Raw genomic sequence first — 18,077 nt, forward strand, 5'->3', positions numbered from 1 at the left:
TTGTCTTTTACCTTTTGCACGACTCCTTATTTTTGGATCATGATACAAAGACAGAGAACAGGAACTGACAAATAAAGGTTTTCACATACAAATACTTCTTCACTGTAGCAACTAGATGACACATTTTGGGAGCCCGACCTTTTATACTTTTGTCTGGACAAAACAGAAACTATGAAGTAATTTTTCTCAGGTTCCACTGTGGCAAGTGAAGGTCTTTTGATTTTGTAGGGCAGAATGGTCATAACCACATCACACATACAATAACAATGAAGTGGACTTTCCATTATTGCACGACTTAAAACTCCACGTATCTGATTGTCGAGGGGAGGAGCCTATTGTGTACAGTGTTGGGGAGTAACAGATTACATGTACCAGAGTTATGTAATCAGAGTACAAATTATGAGTAACTGTATTCAGTTACAGTTTACTGTTTCAGTGAGTGGTAATTGGATTACAGTTACTTTGTTGAAATAAATGGATTACACAGAGGTATTTTCCTGTTTTCATATTTTGGTCTAAACCAGGTCTAAACCAGGTCTAAACTAGGACTAAACTAGGACTAAACCAGGATAAAACCAGGTCTAAACCAGGTCTAAAACCAGGTCTAAACTAGGTCTAAACCAAGACTAAACCAGGACTAAAACCAGGTTTAAACCAGGTTTAAACCAGGAGTAAACAGGACTAAACCAGGACTAAAACCAGGTTTAAACCAGGTTTAAACCAGGACTAAACCAGGACTAAACCAGGACTAAACCAGGACTAAACCGGGACTAAACCGGGACTAAACCAGATCTAAAACAGGATTTAACAGGACTAAATCATGCTGCATGGACCGTGTTTCCTTCTCTTCTATCAATAATATTTTTTAATACGGTCAAGTAAAGTCTGAGCTTTTCATTTTCTTTTAACAGACAAAACTTCTTATGTGAAGATTTCCTCGTCTTTGCTTCTCTACAGCAAATCAAGTAATCCAAAATATTCAGATTACATTACTCACTTTAAGTAATTTAATGGATTCTGTTACAAGCTACATTTTGGGGTATGTAATCTGTAATCTGTAGGGGAATACATTTTAAAAGTAACCTTCCCAACACTGATTGTGTATGATTTTAGTGTTGGGGTAAACCACAGCACCTGGAGGAAATTACACAGCCACAGGGAGAAAGAGCAAACCACTGTGCCCCTGTGCTGCCAAACCTTTGCTTAGCTTTCTGTTAAAAGATCGATTTGTTGTTGTCTGTTTTGATATTTAAAGTGTGATCCCTGTCAAACACGGACCACACTCACTGTCTGCAGTGTGATCCAGTCTGGGCTCCACAACAAATAAATTGTAGACAGAGCACAAAGCTTATTTTCAAGGCTCCCAGAGAAAGTGCATTGCTGACTTGTTTCCAAAGGTTTCATAAGAGATAATTCCGATCCGCCATTGTGCCAAACAGAGTCCAAAACAATCGTGTGCTATTGTTATCCATCATTATATTTTCCAGCACGTGTGTGACAGGTGTTACCCACAATGCATCTGGGGCTAAACAGAATCACACTTCTACAAGGTCGGGGTGTGTTTTCTGACCGTGTTATGCGTAAACATTCACTGTGTCAGATCCACTGTGGAAGGCAGGAAAGTACAAAGGGTCATTCCATGCCAAATCTCCGAATGCTCCCGTCCCCAACCATCTCAGACTTGACTGAAAAAAATCTAGAAGTCCCAAATTTTAGCTCCCAACTCCTTATAGTTTTGTTATTAAAAAATATTTTGTCAACTCCCCCCTGACCTGTTTTGAGCAGAGTTTTCCGAGGAGCCACTTTCAAATTGCTGAATCTAAAAAACAATTTAAGATCGGTTCTTCAAATTTTCAAGGGTTAAAATTTGGCAAATGTACTTGTAGAATTTGGACTTTTACACATGTGCTTTTGATTTATCACACATTTCTGGGGGGTTGAATTTGCTTGAAAATTGTACTCTTCAAATCTGAGGGCATCTTTGAAGGACTGTGGAAAGTGCAATTTCAAAGACAGAGGTTTGATATTGAACATACACTTTCCCACACATGCTGAGTAATTTGTATTTTAAAACTGAACCTCTGTGATGAGCGCTCTAGAAGATATTAACTGTGAAAAATGGGAAAAATAAATTTGGTGCCATCTTTATCACGTTATACCAAAAAATTGACAGTACCCACCCACTTTTCCTATACATGCATCACAAATTTCAGACTTCAAGTCAATGCATACTGGGAAGGATTTTCCGAAAAAGTGAGCATCAAACCGCCATGTTTGATTTCCCCATGGGATGCTTCTATTGTCAAAGTCGATCTTTTCAAGTCTTTTGAACCATATCGCTTTTGTTTCTGGTTCTGATATTGTCATATTTTTGTTTTGGGATTTGGACATCGTAATTGTGTGGTTGTTGGATCCTAACAGCGGAAAACGGCTCGAAAAAATGGGCTTCGCTAGTTTGCGAACTCCATAAATGCAAAAGGGAATAAGATCTGTGTGACTGCAAACCTCTGTTCAAACTGTTTCCCTTCACAACGGAATTGAAAAATAGTGAAAGATGAAGGCGATGGGCAGGATTGATCCACAGGAAGGACCAAAAATTTAACCTTTGGCTGCCTAAGAAATCATCCCAAGTTTGCAGGGAACATTTTGTATATGGAGCGCCAACAAAACAAAATCCTGTTTGTTAAGCGAGAGGTGCAGAAGACAAACAGGCTGAGCTGCACTTTCTTGTTCTTGTTTAACTTTACAGCAACGTCTTGGTCTCTTTGCAGTGGAAGGTGTTTCTTGGTGAACAGCTGGTGCCTTTCGCTTTGGCGTTGACTTTTTAAATTCGTAACCAAGGTTGAGTGCTCCACATACAAAATGTTCACTGCAAACTTGGGATGATTTCTTAGGCAGTCAAAGGTTTCCTTTTTGGTCCTTCCTGTGGATCAATCCTGCCCATCCCCTTCACTTTTCACTATTTTTCAATTTCGTTGGGAAGGGAAACAGTTTGAACCGAGGTTTGCAGTCACACGCATCTGATTCACTTTTGCATTTAAATATGAGTTTGCAAACTTCCGAAGCCTGTTTTCCAGTGTTAGGATCCAACAACCACACAATTACAATGTCCGAATCCCTTAACTAAAATATGACAATATCAGAACCAGAAACAAAAGTGATATGGTTCAAAAGACGTGAAAAAATTGGCTTTGACAATAGATGCATCCCACTGGGAAAACAAACATGGAGGTTTGATACTCATTTTTTCAGAAAATCCTTCCCAGTATAAATTGCGCGATGACAGGAAGTCCGAAATTCATGTTGCATGTATTGGAAAGTGTGTGAACCTCTGAGAATTTTTTCAGTCAAATCTGAGATCAGAGATTTGGACTCTGGTTTCAGTCTTGACCCAATAAGTTCAAGAAGGCAGCGATAAAAACTTCAGCACTTTAACTGAAGTTTCATGAAATCCACGTTAAAAATGACAGATTGTCTTCAGAATTTCTGTTACAGATGAAAATAATCCGTCACTGATGCAGAATTCTCAGTTAGTGTGTCCTCTGTGGTGCACACGGACATTTTACACAAATCTGCCTTTTTTCTAGTTCTCCATTTACATCAATAGGATTCCCACATAAGTGAAGTACCAACCATAAAGGAAGTAGCAGTAAATGTAAAAGTTGTCAGGCGGAACAAGGTGAATATAAAACACCGTAAATACAGGACATGACAGAGCAGAGCATGTGTGTTTGTGAAAATCGTTGTCTATAAAAGATACTGGTTTTATTTAGTAACAGTGTGTAAGATGTATTTGTTTATTATTTATTAACTGTACTTGAGGGCCAACTATTCTTCCTGGGGTCTTGTTTTGATTTTTTATTAATAGTCAGCGCATAAAATAAATAGAGAATTATTGTTTAACCTTTGTTTAATTTGTCCATAGTTTCATAATCACGCTTGAAAAGAAGACACAGACTTCATAGAACTCTTGGCTGAACAAATGAAACAAAAGCCTCATGTTTTTTTTTGGAGCTGTGCCAAAGATTTAAAACAGATTTTTAACTAACTGTATGTTACAGAAATCCCAATAGACTTCATTAGGTCCCAGGTGAAATACTCAGAGGAGCAGAGAAAGTTTTCACAAAAACAGATTTGTGTTGCCATTTTGTCTGTGCATCAAAACTTAGTGGATCGAATGCTGATCAGTCGTCATTATATTTAAAAGCTCCAGCTAATCTTATCCAGGTTAATTTTATTTATAAATGGCATTCAAACCACAACCGGCTGCTGCCCATGTGCTGTACAACAGATAATATTGAATCCAGATAAGTCCTGTTTTTATGTAAAGCAGATGACTTTCAAAAAACCATTGCACCCCAAGTCTCAACATGTCCACGGTTCAGGTTCTTGTTACAAATGAGCCGTGGTCATTAGAAAAGTATTGTTAAAGAAGTTCACAGCTGAAGGTTCAGGACAGGCTTCACCGGCTGTGGATCTGTGATGACGCAAACAGCGAGGAGGAAGCCACAGATGCTATTGTGTTCATGGTTATGGAACTTAATATGACTTCACCTTTAACTCAGAAGGAACTGTTGTGTCATGTTCTGCACGCACTGGAAGACACTGGGATCTGTGTGCGGACTGTTATATATTACATCATACTTGATCTTTGCCATATGGGCAAACTTCTGAAGCCATATGGAATCTTGTGATCACCGTTTGGTAAAGCAGAACACATAAACTGTACAGTAGAACAGCACTAGAATCACATAATCACAGAGCTGCATAAACATTGATTTTAAAGTTGCACTGTGTAACTTTGCCGGTGGAGGACCCGCCACTTGCTTGTCTCTAAGGCAGGACTCTCCGACCTTTTTTCTCCAGTGAGCTCCTTCACGAAACAAAAATGCCAGAGAGCAACCAATTTCAGCAGTTGCAATGAAAGTGAGTAAATATAAAAGCCACAGCCTTAGATGGGAAACAGTTAGATGCTTATAAAACATAAACCATTATCCATTTATCAGTGCACCAAATTAGGCATCAAACTGAAACATTTACCATGGTAAATAATACAATTTTACTTATTATAAACAATACATAAAATTCAGTAATCCCTTAGTGAGCGACTTGGAAGGGGGTGGAGAGCTATAGGTTGGAGACCCCTGTTCTAAGGAATGTTATTATTTGCCTGGAATGTTCCACAGTATGGCAATAAGCTTATCCATCTCCATGGAGTCAAACATGTGATGCCAGCAATTCAAGTTACAGGCCAAATGTGGTCAGCTTTTCAAGCACTTTGGAGAAATAAAGTCACCTGGAATTGAATAAATGCAAGATTAGGGTGACCAGATGTCTATATTTACCCAGGACAGTCCCAGTTTGGAGCCCTGTGTCTCCTGTTCCAGCAGATTTATACAAAACCAGTGATTTGTCCCAGTTTCATACAACAAATGTCCCAAGTGTCCCTATTTTTGAGCAATTTGATCCCAGCCAACAGTAAGACCAAAACACAAAGAAATTGTGACTGTACTAACTCACATGTTAGACATGAATGGGCTGAGTGCAGAAGAATTTTCCTTAATTATGCACTTGTGCACTATTATTACCAACCAACCCAAACCGAGGGTGTCCCAGTTTTTATTTCGAAACTCTGGTCACCCTATGCAAGACTGATTAATTTAATGCCATACTGTGGAAGATTACAAAGCAAAACTACACAGGGCACCGTTAAGTGTCTGAAAATGAAGGCGAGATCTACTGTGTCACTTCTGAGCAGCTTTGGGTTGTTTTTCTGTTTTTCCCAAGAGACAGGAAACCCTACTCTAAAGTTTTCTTTATTTCCTTTTAGAATTTCACTGCTCTTACATAGGGTGCCCAGAATTTCAAAATCAAAAACTGGGACACCCCTGGTTTGTGGTGGCTGGTAATAATAAAATTGTGAAGGCAGGTAATGAAGAGAAACTGTTATTCATTCAGCCCTTTCATGATTATTTATGACATGTGAGTCTGTACAGTCACATCTTCTTTGTGTTTTGGTCATTTTTAAGCAGCTTTTCTGTATTTTACCTAAACAAATGACAGTTTAGGCCTCTCTTTACTGTTGACAGGGATCAAATTGGTCTTGTGTAAAACTGGGACAAATTAATGGTTTTGTATAAATCTGCTGGGACAGAGGACAAGGAACTGTCCAGGGTAAATAGGGACGTGTGGTCACCCTAATCTTACAATCACAAGATGGCCGCCATAATTGCCATGACAACAGAAGCCTACTCACGGGTCTCTCTAGTTTTGTTATGTTTCACTGCTAAGATCCAGATGCAGATGCAGCAGCAGCAGATGCACCGATCCTCGCTCTGTGGATTTATATAAACGCTTTTTACGCACTTTCCAAACTCGTACTGGCGCTGGAGTGGCGCAGGGAGCGGGTCCATCTGCGGAAAACAGAGCTAATGGATCAAAACGCGATGATGAGGACGCTGCAGCTCATAGCGTTACCTGTCCGACGTGAGTTTAGTCATTATTGTCGTATTTGGTGTACCCAGGTTTGTGTCCTGATAATGCAGTATTTAGCGGGGATGTTTTATTCTTAAGATTATTCTCAAATAGACACGGCACCGTAAGATCCGAAACATACGATCCGAAGTCTGGTCACGTCTCCCCGAACTCACGAAAAGCGAACAGGGGCCTCACGATCCTGTTTGTGTAGCGGAAGTTGGTTAGCCTTTTAGCTCAGATGCTAATTTTACGCGCTAATTATTGTCTAGAAAAAAATGCCAAAAGGTTTACACACTCCACAGTGACATTTAACAAGGCTTAATCTTCACGTAAATAAGATGGGTGGGTTTGTAGCAGCCAGAACCCTCTTGATTTTTCATAAATTATGATTTTTCCGGCTAATGCTAACTGCTACAGGGGGAAAACATGTACAAAAAAACAAACAAAAACAAAAACCACCGGGGACTCGATAAATCTAGGAAGCGTGATCTGTTTACTGTGGCTCTCGTGGTGACCATCTTGTTATTGTAACAAGCGACATTCTAATAGAAAATAATGTTAAAACTAGGGGTGTAGTATATAAATATTGAAATATTGATAATGATATAGTATCGTTTAATTTAATGATACATGATTGATATAATCAGCTGCCGTATCGATATATCAGCAAGAGTATTTTTAGGAATATTTTACCAAATTATTTTGTGTAATATAAAATGCGTGTTTTTCATGTTAAATTTGCACAAAAGTATTGGACTTAGTAGACTTTTAGTATCACAGCCAAGAGTACAAAAGAGTTTATTGTCAATTCTTCATATGAAAAATATATCATTGAAATTGTGTATCTCACTCCCATGCGCATAAATAAATAATAAATGGTAAATAGTGCAAAAGGCATATAGTGCAAGACACAAGACAGTACTTTTAAGGGGGGAGTCGGGGGGTCTGAGTCCAAGTGTTCTTTGGCGAGTTCTGTTCTTGGGGAGATGCAGATTCCTGCTTCCTGGCCTGCTAGGTGGTGAGAGAGGGGAGAGAGTTCAGCATCCTAACAGCCTGGTGGATGAAACTGTAAGTGAGTCTGGTGGTGCGGGAACAGAGGCTCCTGTACCTCCTTCTAGAGGGTAGGAGGCTGAACAGGTTGTGTGCGGGGTGACTTGCATCACTCACAATTGTAATGGCTTTGCAGGTAAGGCAGGTGGTGTATGTGCAGGTGAGGCGGGTGGTGTATTTGTCTTGCAGAGTAGCGAGTGGTGCACCAATGATCTTCCTGGCTGTGTTCACTATGCACTGCAGCTTTTGCCCCACACAGTGATGCGGCTGAAAGGTTCTCTCAGTGGTTCCTCTGTAGAATGTGGTTGTGATGGTGGTGAGGCTCTTGCCTGCTTGAATTTCCACAGGAAGTAGGAGCGCTGTTGGGCTTTCTTCACCAGTGATGCAGTGTTGGTCCAGGAGAGGTCCTCACTGATGTACACCCCCAGGAATTTAGTGCTGCTCTTTCCACAGCAGCACCGTCAATGGTCCGTGGCGGGTGTTGGATGTGGCCTCTCTGGAAGTCGACAACAATCTGCTTAGTCTTGCTGACATTCAGGTGGAGGTTGTTGTCTCTGCACCGCATGGTCAGAAGGGCTAACCTTTTTCTGTGGTGAGTCTCGTCGCTCTTGTTCATGAGACCCACCAGAGCTGTGTCGTCCGCGAATTTCACAAGGTGGTCTGTGCTGTAGATTGTGGTGCAGGCATGAGTCAGCAGGGTGAAGAGCAGAGGACTGAGCACGCAGCCTTGGGGAGCCCCTGTGCTCAGAGTGATGGTACTTGAAGTCTTGTTGCCAGCATGTTCTGCTTGTGGTCTCTGACTGAGGAAGTTTAGCAGCTGGTTGCAGAGGGAGATGCTGAGATCAGCTTGTCGAGTTTGCAGATGAGTTCTTGTGGTATTTTGGTGTTGAATGCTGAACTGAAGTTTATGAAAACCATTCTCACATACGAGTCTTTATTTTCCATATGGATGAGACATGATTTAGCTTTTTTTACACTGAACCATATCAAATATATTGTATCGAATTGTAGTGAATCAAAAAACATATCATATAATGGCCTGTGTATTGTATTGGCAACTTCTTAATGATACTTAACCCCAGTAAAATCAGCTACAGAGAACTTATTAAAGGGTCTAAATTGATATAATTGTCTAATAGTAGTGTGTTTGTGGTCACATTGATGCAAGGAACCTGTCTCCACCCGGACATTTGTACAGGGCTAGACTTCTTTCAGCCTAGTACGGGTCACTTGAACAGTAGAAACACTTTCAGGTTGTACTGATCTGCCCCGAAACAAACCCATGATAACGAAGCTCATGTAACACACCGGGTCCAGGGTCAGACTGGGTAAACCTGAGAGAGAACGATACTGTATCTCTGTTGTATTTTTTATTCACCACTCCCTCCATTGTGTCTCCAGACCCGATTCAGTCAGATTAGTTGGATCGTGGATAGTTATTTCAGTGGCGCAGAAGAATCGAAGGAGCTCAACTCAAACTTCTCTCACCTCAGATTACGCGACTTCCCACACGATAGTGAATCTACAGTGTCGGGAAATAACTGAATACTCTTTGTTTTCGTGTTATTCAAAGTACAGTTCTTTCCTAAAATCAAAGGAATACAAAGCGGTACTTGATCACACAATTATGGGTTCAACCTGCACACAACTACTAAGCAAAACAAAAAACACTGCAGGAAACACAGAGATAAACCTGTTTAATCCCATGCTGCTTTTATACACTACAATTCTGATGTGACTAGATGTTTTGTTATGGATTTAGACTAGACAAACTTTATGGATTCACAAAGGAAATTATTTGGACACAGTAGCTCACACATCACATTATAACATTACATAATAACAAGAAATATATAAATGGTAATAATAAATTCTAAATAAGTTACAAAAACGATAGCAAGAAACTGGTGTCAAATAAGGCATAATTATGTAAATGTACAATACAAAATAAAATAAAATCCCATGTGTGTCCCCGATCATCTAATTTGTCTGTCAGCCATGCCCATCTGAACGTGACTCACATCTTCTAAAGAAGTGTGTATAGTATTCAGTAGAGCCCGACCGATATATTGGTTGGCCGGTATTATCGGCCGATATGGACACCTAGAGGCATGCCGGCTATCGGCCGATATGCTTGCTGATAGGGGCCGACATTTCACGTGGGCGTGTGATACGTCGTTAAAAATCTTAGACTCTCTACATTATGTTCATTTAATCCAATTTACAGACAGATAAATGTCCAAATATGTGGCTCCACATCAGTATTTATCTAAGGAGTCATTTGTCTGTGTGTGTCCATACTGTCCCTGAACACACCACAGAGTCACGTCACTCATGTGTGTTTGTTTACACGCGCAGACACAGATCCAAACATTGAGATTATATTCTTTTTATGGACAATCGGTTTGAGTCTGGATTAAAAGGACATTTATTAGTGCAGACTTGTGATGTGAGGAGGAGCCTGTATGAGCGGTGAGTGTTGGAAATATGTCGACTCTGAAGCTAGTTTTGGTCATTTGTTATGGGTTAGCTGCTGTAGCTCTGTTACGGCCCCAGGCCTTAGTTCCAATTTGTTCTGTGTGTTCTAAATAAGTCTGACACACCTGGATTCCTGCTGCAGAAGCCCTGGTCCGTGATTGGTGGGGCAGGACGACGCCCACCTCACCTGCAGCCACCTCCCCCTATTTAAGGAGATTGCCTGTTCCGGGCTGCTGGCCTTGGTGGCCAGTATGCCATTTTGTGTTTGTGTGTGTAGTTTAGTTTAGTTCTGTTTTGTGCCTTTTTGATTTGGTCACTCGATTCTGTTTGTGGGTTTATGTGGTTTAATTTGGGGATCTTGTGTTTTGGTTTAATGTGTGTCCCTAAGTTTTACCACTTGTTTTTGTGTAAGCCTGCGTGACTCCTTTTCTGGCACAAAACTCTGTTTATTCTGTTGTTCTGTTTCTTAGGTTAGGTTGCTTTCTGTATATTTTTAGTCTTTTGTTAATTTACCTTTACATTCCTGTTAATTAAACATTATTTAATTTATTCCATTTTACATCTTGGTTTTATTTTTGTTACTTCCCTCACCCCAAACGAGTTGGGTCGTAACAAGCTCTCACACATAAACAGGCTGTTTTCTATTGGCGTATTGTAAAGTCACTACATTGGCCGTATATTTGTTACTGGACCTGCACTGATATGTAAATGAGCTGTGAATAGACGTGTGAATTATGACATTTGCGCATATAATTAATTACCGCGGCGCGCACGTATTTACGGCTAAAGGCCAATAGCGCTAGTTTCTTTTCTAGTTATGGGTCGGTCGCGAACGAAATGACTCTTAGAACCGGCTCTTTGAAGCCAACGACGGGAGCCTGATCCTTATTGGGAGCCGTGTTTTCTCTTTCTCTCACTTTTTTTCTCTTCACGTCGCGTGCAGACTCGTGGGAGTTTGACAGCGGCAGCGGCTGAAAACGAAACTTTGAGAAATTTGCGTGTGCATAGGATAAAAAAAAAAAAACTAAAAAAACGAGCATATTTGGCCGTAGTTTAGCATAAAATAAGTCCCGGTTTAGTCCTTTTTCATTTTTTTCAGTTTTTCAGGTCTGTGTTTATGATTCAATACGATATATTTCAAATCGATCCGATATGGTTCAATAAAAAATAAAGGCTAAATCATGGCTGTGATAGTAAAAGTCTTTGTTAAACCAGTTCTTGTGCAAAGTTCATATGAAACACAAACATTTTACTCATCAAAATGTCAAATGTGTCGCATAAACGAGTTTCCTTCCTCTGAACAAATAACAAAACTGTAGCACTGTAACAAAATAATTTTGTCAAATATACTAAAAAAAAATACTCTTGGAGATATATCGATACAGCAGCCCCTGATATTGATACTGTATCATCACATTAAACGATACGATATATCAATATTTCAATATTTTTGCACAACCGTTAATAGCGTGTATTCTGGATCTCAGCCTAAATGTGTGATCCCAAAAGAGCTTTGACTTCTCTAACAGCAGGAACAATCACACAAAAATACATATTACACATGTTGTACATTATCATAAATGGAGTTAATATGATTGACTGAGATTCAGGAGCAGGACCACGCCTTGACCTCCCCCTTCTCCTCTCCAGCGAACCACAGCTCTGCTAAAGCACACCTTCAGTTATCCAGAAGACCAATAAATATCTTTTCTTTATCTTATTTCATTTTTGTGGCATGGTCCTTGCTAGTCAAAAGTGAAAACATGCATAGCACTCTCAAACGGCCGATGTCCAAAATTTTATCCACTTTCAAAATAATGTTTTGGCAAAAAAAAACACGCCTTCATCAGATTTTTTTGCCGAAACGTTATTTTGAAAGTGGATAAGCTTTTGGACATCGGCCGTTTGACTGTGCTATGCATTTTTTTCACTTTTGTCTGGCTGCTTCTTGTATTTGCACTTCTACAAGAATTTTGGTGTGCGTTTTCTGTTTCTTTTGTGCTCCTTGCTAGTGAAATATATTTAAAGGTCTGCACTAGGCTTCTGTGCTTGTGAACCACTGCTACAGGTGGAGGTGCTTCATCCAACAGCCCCTGTGTGTCCAAACTTGACTGGTTGTGTATGTGTAAGGAGGAGCTCACAGCTTTGTTCTCCCATTGTCTCCTACAGGTGTCCACATCCCCTCTCTGAGTCCTGGTCACCCTCGAAGTCCTGGTTCCCCCCGAAGTCCTGACCCTCCTCGAAGTCCTGGTCCGGCTCTGAACCAGGAAATCCCAGAGACTCCACAGATAAAAGAGGAGCCAGAAGAACGAAGTATTGAACAGGAGGAAGAGCAAGAGTGAGTCTCATGAGCTGGGAGATATGACAAAAAACAAAAATAATTTCTTTCCTCATATTGTTCGATTCCAATTTTGATTAGATTTTTTTTTTTTTTTTTAACTTACTTTAAATAATCTATGTGTAAGATTTTTTTTATTCTGATCTGAATGGTCACTCCCTAAACCCCAGCACCTACACCAGTCATGAGTCAGTGCTAGTGCAGCCTCTGCAGCTCAGGGAGGGAATTCTGGACGTTCTGAGCTTTTACACGAGGCCTGAACATAAAATGAGAATGAGAAAAACCTTTATGTGTCCTTTATTTACAGGTTTAGGCTCTGGAAACCTAGGCTCAGTTGAGATTGTTGTACCTTTTTTTTTTTTTTTTTTAAAGAGAGAGAGCAGGCTACATACAGTTCCTTAATTCCTAATTAGTTTAATACATTTTCTAAAATAAAATAATACTTTCAATTGTTTGTGTGGAAAAATCCCTCAGTCATCCAGGTAAGAATCGTCCAGGTAGAATCCATGACAATTGAATTTCTCCTTTGCCACTTTCAGTTGTTGTCTTTTAACACAAATAATCACAATTCTGTGTCAGCCTGAACTCAAACCACATGGCTTTACTGACCGATCAAACTTCAAATTAGGGCTGGATATCATTCAGAAGTTGCTGATACGATACATATCTTGATACAGTGAGCTAATGATTCGATATGATTCAGTATATATTTCAAACTGATTCAATACTGTTCAATAAAAAATAAAGGCTAAATCATGGCTGTGATACTAAAAGTCTTTGTTAAACCATTTCTTGTGCAAAGTTCATATGAAGCACAAACATTTTAATCATTAAAACAGTGAAAATGTCAAATGTGTCGCATAAATAATCTTCCTTCCTGAACAAGCAACAAAACTGTAGCTCTGTAACAGTAATTTAGTAAAATAATTTGGCAGCATTAAATGATATATGTCGATATTTCATTATTTTTGCACACCCCTACTTTCAATGTTGTTATTATTTATGTATGTATTTAATGAATATTGAACATTTTCTCACAATAATAAAGAGCAGTGACATTATTGTGACCATCCTGTCGTGTCTTTGATTTATTTTCAGGTCTATCCCTGATTACATTGCTGTTTGTGTGAAGTCAGAAGAGGAAGAAGAGGAAGAGGACACACAGGAAGAGGACATCCCCTCGGAGGCACACGTCCGCTCAGAGGCACGCGTCCCCTCAGAGACCGAGGAAGACATGGAGCACTCTTCAGACTCTGACAACGACGAAGACTGGACGCAGAAGAAGACGGACGCCGATGGAGCCCACTTTAATCAACTCCAGATCAGAGCCAGGACTGTACAAAACTATTTATCGATATATCTGTGCCCCACGTACAAGTCTGCAGCAGAGACCAGTGCCGCTGTGAACAATGGAGACATGTCAGGAACAGCTGAAGGAATCGAGAGGACGAAACTGCCATGCCCGTTTTGTAAAAAGCGATATCTGTCTAAACAGGATCTACTAAGACACATCAGAGTCCACACGGGAGAGAACTTGATCAGCTGTTCCCTCTGTAACAAAACATTCACCAAAAAGATCAGCCTCACAGTCCACATGAAGACGCACACGGGCGAAAAACCTTACAGCTGCTCAGTTTGCATGAAGGCGTTTTCCGAAAAGAGTAATCTCGCTGCACACATGAGAACGCATATGGGAGAGAAACCTTACAGCTGTTCAATCTGTCAGAAAACATTTACGCGGAAAAGTAGTCTCGCGGTACACACCAGAACGCACACGGGAGACAAACCTTACAGCTGCTCATTGTGCGAGAAAACCTTCATCAAAAACAGCAATCTGGCCGTGCACATGAGGACACACACTGGAGACAAACCTTACAGCTGCTCGATTTGTAATAAACAATTCGCCAACAACGGTAATCTGACGGCACACATGGGAACGCACAGAGGAGACAAACCTTTCAGATGTTCAATTTGCAATAAGACATTCACGAGAAATAACAGCCTCGAAGTGCACATGAGGACCCACACGGGAGAAAAACCCTACAGCTGTTCGGTGTGTTTGAAAACGTTCTCCAGAAAGGGTAATCTCGGTGTACACATGGGGACGCACAGAGAGGAAAAACCTTGCAGCTGCTCGGACGGTTCGGAAGACTTGGCGCATTCGTCGTGCCAAAAATGTTGTCCAAGGACAGAGACTGGCGACAGAACTTTCAGCTGTTCAGTCTGTAAAGCGGAGTTCACCTGGAGCTCACATCTGAAGAGTCACATGAGAAGCCACACGGGGGAAAAACCTTACAGCTGTTCCATCTGTACGGCCCAGTTTGCCTGGAGCTCCAATTTGAAAAGACACATGGCGAGTCACTCAGGAGGCGAGAAAAAGGACGAAGAGGACAATGAAATCACGTCGGTTGTAATCAAGTGATGTTAAAATATTCTAAAGACTTTGTTTTTTAAAATGGAGATGGAATTATGTGATGGCATGTCCTGCTAAAGATTAAAATGTGTTTAAGATCAAAAATTGTGTTGTTGTTTTTTTACCTGGTTTATGGTTTAAGGCCCTACATTATGCAAATTTCCTCTTGATGTTGTTATCGCGGAGTTGTGTTTTGTTTCATTCACACGTTCGAGTAATCTGTCTACGTCTCCAAAGCTTTTTTTTTTTTTTTTAGTAACTTAAAACTAAAGCAAAACAATAACAAAATTGACGTGCATGTAAACTTAAGTTGAGGTCAAAAATAAAATCCTAATTTTTCTAAATGTATTGTTTGAGATACTGTTTAGTGTTTAACGATAATTTTTAATGTCTAGGATTTTAAATAGGGGTCTGGAATTTGAGAATTTGGTTTTATGGATGTGAAATTTTCCCAACAAAATGCACAGGTTTAATAAGTATTCATTTTTATATTGTTTATGATGGAAGTGGAATGAGACCAGAATTCCTTTAGAGAACTTACAATAATAAAAAAGATGAAGGACGTTTCCCAAGCTCAAAATGTTCTGTTCCACCTTAGGATTTTGTGATTGTTTCAAGTTAAGTGCTACATTTTACTTTTTTAGTTCAGTAGAGATTGGCAATTCCAGGGCTGAAACTATCGAAATGTTTCTTGTGAAGTTCTATGGAGTTAAAAAAAAAAAGCAATGGTGCACTTCCTGTATTAGCACATGACATCACAAGGTGGAGCAGAGTGTTTTCTGTTTGAGAAAAGAACTCAGCCTAAATATGCAGTTTGTGTTTTATACATGTGGGAATGAAACAAAACTCAACTCCAGGTCTGTTTGTGATGAGGAAACAACATGGTAACACTTCAGAAAATAGTGTAATAAGGGACTTTTTAATGTCTCTGTAATTATTGGGGTATTTGCAAGCATCAAAAGCTTGCACTAAGTTCAACACCTGTCAGCTCAAAATGGATAGATGCGTTCACAATACTGCCACTTATAACTTCTTGGGTTCTTTTTTAAACACAATACAGTAAAGTATATTTACCTTGTTGACATGTTTCGGCTGCTCACTGAAAGCCGTCTTTAGAACTGTCCCTGGAGTCGGTGGTGACGTGTCGTAGATCAGCTGTTAGTGTTATAGTCAGGACCACACTAATCGAGACCAAGACCAGTCCCAGTCCACAGGGTCCTGAGATCAAGACAAGACCAAGACCTCTGAGGGTCGAGACTGAGACAAGACCGAGACCACAGCCCCTCAAGACCAAATCAAGACCATCTTTGTGATTTCCTACATTTATTTGTATTTTACAGTTATTCTGACACATACTGTATATATCAATGTTTTTATAAATCTATCTCCATTTTATCTGATTAATATTAATTTAAGCTTAAAATAGGCCAAGCAAACTGTACTGCACTTAAGCTTAAACTCTGTGCCCGTTTTTTGCACCCTGACCCACAGTTTGAGAAACTCTTCTTTAATCCGACTTCCACTGGCACTTTACAGAAAACTGCTTCAAAGTGAATCAAGTAAGTTTTTTAAAGTTCATAACATTTACAGTGACATTATTTTACTGGTTTTGTAGTGATATTTAGCCTCTGCACATTTACCGGCCATAATTAAATAAGATTGCACACGTTGAGTGTTAGACCTCGAGTCCGAGATAAGATCAAAACCAAGAGCCATCGAGACCGAGACAAGATCGAGTCCAAATGTGCTCAAGACCGTAAAAAAGCGTTGTTATTACTTCTTTTTGGCGTTGTCAGACTGATGGACCTGCAGGTCGCTTAGACTGACCACGCCTCCAGTCACCAGGTGTTCTCTGGAGGAGGGTGTCCCAGGTGTTTGAAAGGAGGAACTCTCTGTCATCACGGTCAATGCTGTCTGTGCCTTGTTTCCTGATTTCAGTGACTTCCCTGATCCAGCGTTTGAACTTTTTGTTCTCTGATCTAACGACCCAAGCCCCGTCCCAAACCATAATGTGGTTATTTTTTTCCAGTGCTCTGATATGGCAGATTTTAGGCTTTCAGAAGATTCTGCAGCAGCCGAAACATGTCAACAAGGTAAATACACTTTAAAAGAGAAACCAAGAAATTAAAGTACATAAGAAGACAAAATGAACATCTTTGGTTGACTGTCATTTATACTGTGGCATCAACAACAAGAAAAGAAGTCTGGCCCATTTCTTTATCATTTGCATTATTCATTCATCCATCCATCCATTTTCTTCCGCTTATCCGGGGCCGATTACATGTCCTTGAGCAGTGCTTCCTGGCTTTTACTCCACTCAACTTTTTCTGATAAATGCACCTCTTCTCCATTCACAGCTTTAAGTCTCATTAGGCTTCTCCAAAATAAAAAACGCTATGGAAAAACAAATCCTAGGGCTATTTGACATTTGAGTACTGAAGTGCACCCTTATGTGTTGTTTGGAAGGTTGTTGACTTTAATTTGCCAAACTGAAGCTCACACAAAGTTTCAGTAAATAATAGGGATGGGACAAGATCTCGTGCCACAAGATCTCGCAAGACAAAATCGCCGCAAGATCGTGCACACATTCTAAAAATTATCTTGTGAGACTTTTTCCTCTTGCTTTTATGTTTAGACTGAAAAAAATACAGTACTGGCGAGCTACATTTTTTGAGAATGTGTAGTCCCATAAAGCAGAGCTACAGTGACAGCAGAAATATTGAAAAATGTAAATCAAAAATGGTGAGTCTAAAATTGGAAACTGAATTGCACAATGTATTTATTATAGCCTAAAAAATTTCAGAATCTCATCTTGATCCAATCTCTTGTCTCATCTCGTCCTGTGGAAATTGTATCTCGGCCCACCTCTAATAAATAATGATCTAAATTCTCCAAAATAAGAATGAAATAGTGTTCCCTATTAATTCAGTAAGGATTGGAACATGTTTTTAAAGATTAACAGGTTGTAATAGATGGACAGGAGTGTTGTCAGTTTGTACGATTATGTATCATCACAAATAGAGGAAGGGGGGCACCATAAAATAATCTGAAATCTTCATTAAAAAAAACAAGCTAGGGCCAAAACTGCCTCAGTATTTCACTGTGTCTGTCTGGAGCTTTACCACCACAGAAATCCTGGGGCATCTGTGGTGCAGCAGACCCAGCGGTCCCAGACTGAGGGGAATAAAACTCTAGAGGAGAGTGTCAGTGTCTCATCCAGCAGCCATACTGGAGCAGTGGTTCTCAGTCTTTTTCAGCAGTTGGCTTTAGTGACACAAAATATAGGCTACCCACAAAAAAAATGAAGTAGCCTTAATGTTT

At 40.0% G+C, this 18,077-nt stretch overlaps 1 protein-coding gene across 1 annotated transcript; it reads left to right on the forward strand.

Moving 5' to 3' along the window:
• Positions 1-6,261: 6,261 nt before the first annotated feature.
• Positions 6,262-14,835, forward strand: LOC110174726 (gastrula zinc finger protein XlCGF57.1-like). The gene is made up of 3 exons (XM_020940829.2): positions 6,262-6,486; positions 12,175-12,343; positions 13,442-14,835. Exons 1-3 carry the CDS (start codon positions 6,432-6,434, stop codon positions 14,763-14,765), a joined length of 1,548 nt encoding a protein of 515 aa, XP_020796488.2. The 5' UTR covers positions 6,262-6,431; the 3' UTR covers positions 14,766-14,835.
• The last annotated feature ends 3,242 nt before the right edge of the window (positions 14,836-18,077 follow it).

This window comes from Boleophthalmus pectinirostris, unplaced genomic scaffold (genome assembly GCF_026225935.1).
Source record: "Boleophthalmus pectinirostris isolate CB_2022bp ecotype Guang Dong unplaced genomic scaffold, ASM2622593v1 HiC_scaffold_8, whole genome shotgun sequence".
Lineage (NCBI taxonomy): Eukaryota > Metazoa > Chordata > Actinopteri > Gobiiformes > Gobiidae > Boleophthalmus > Boleophthalmus pectinirostris.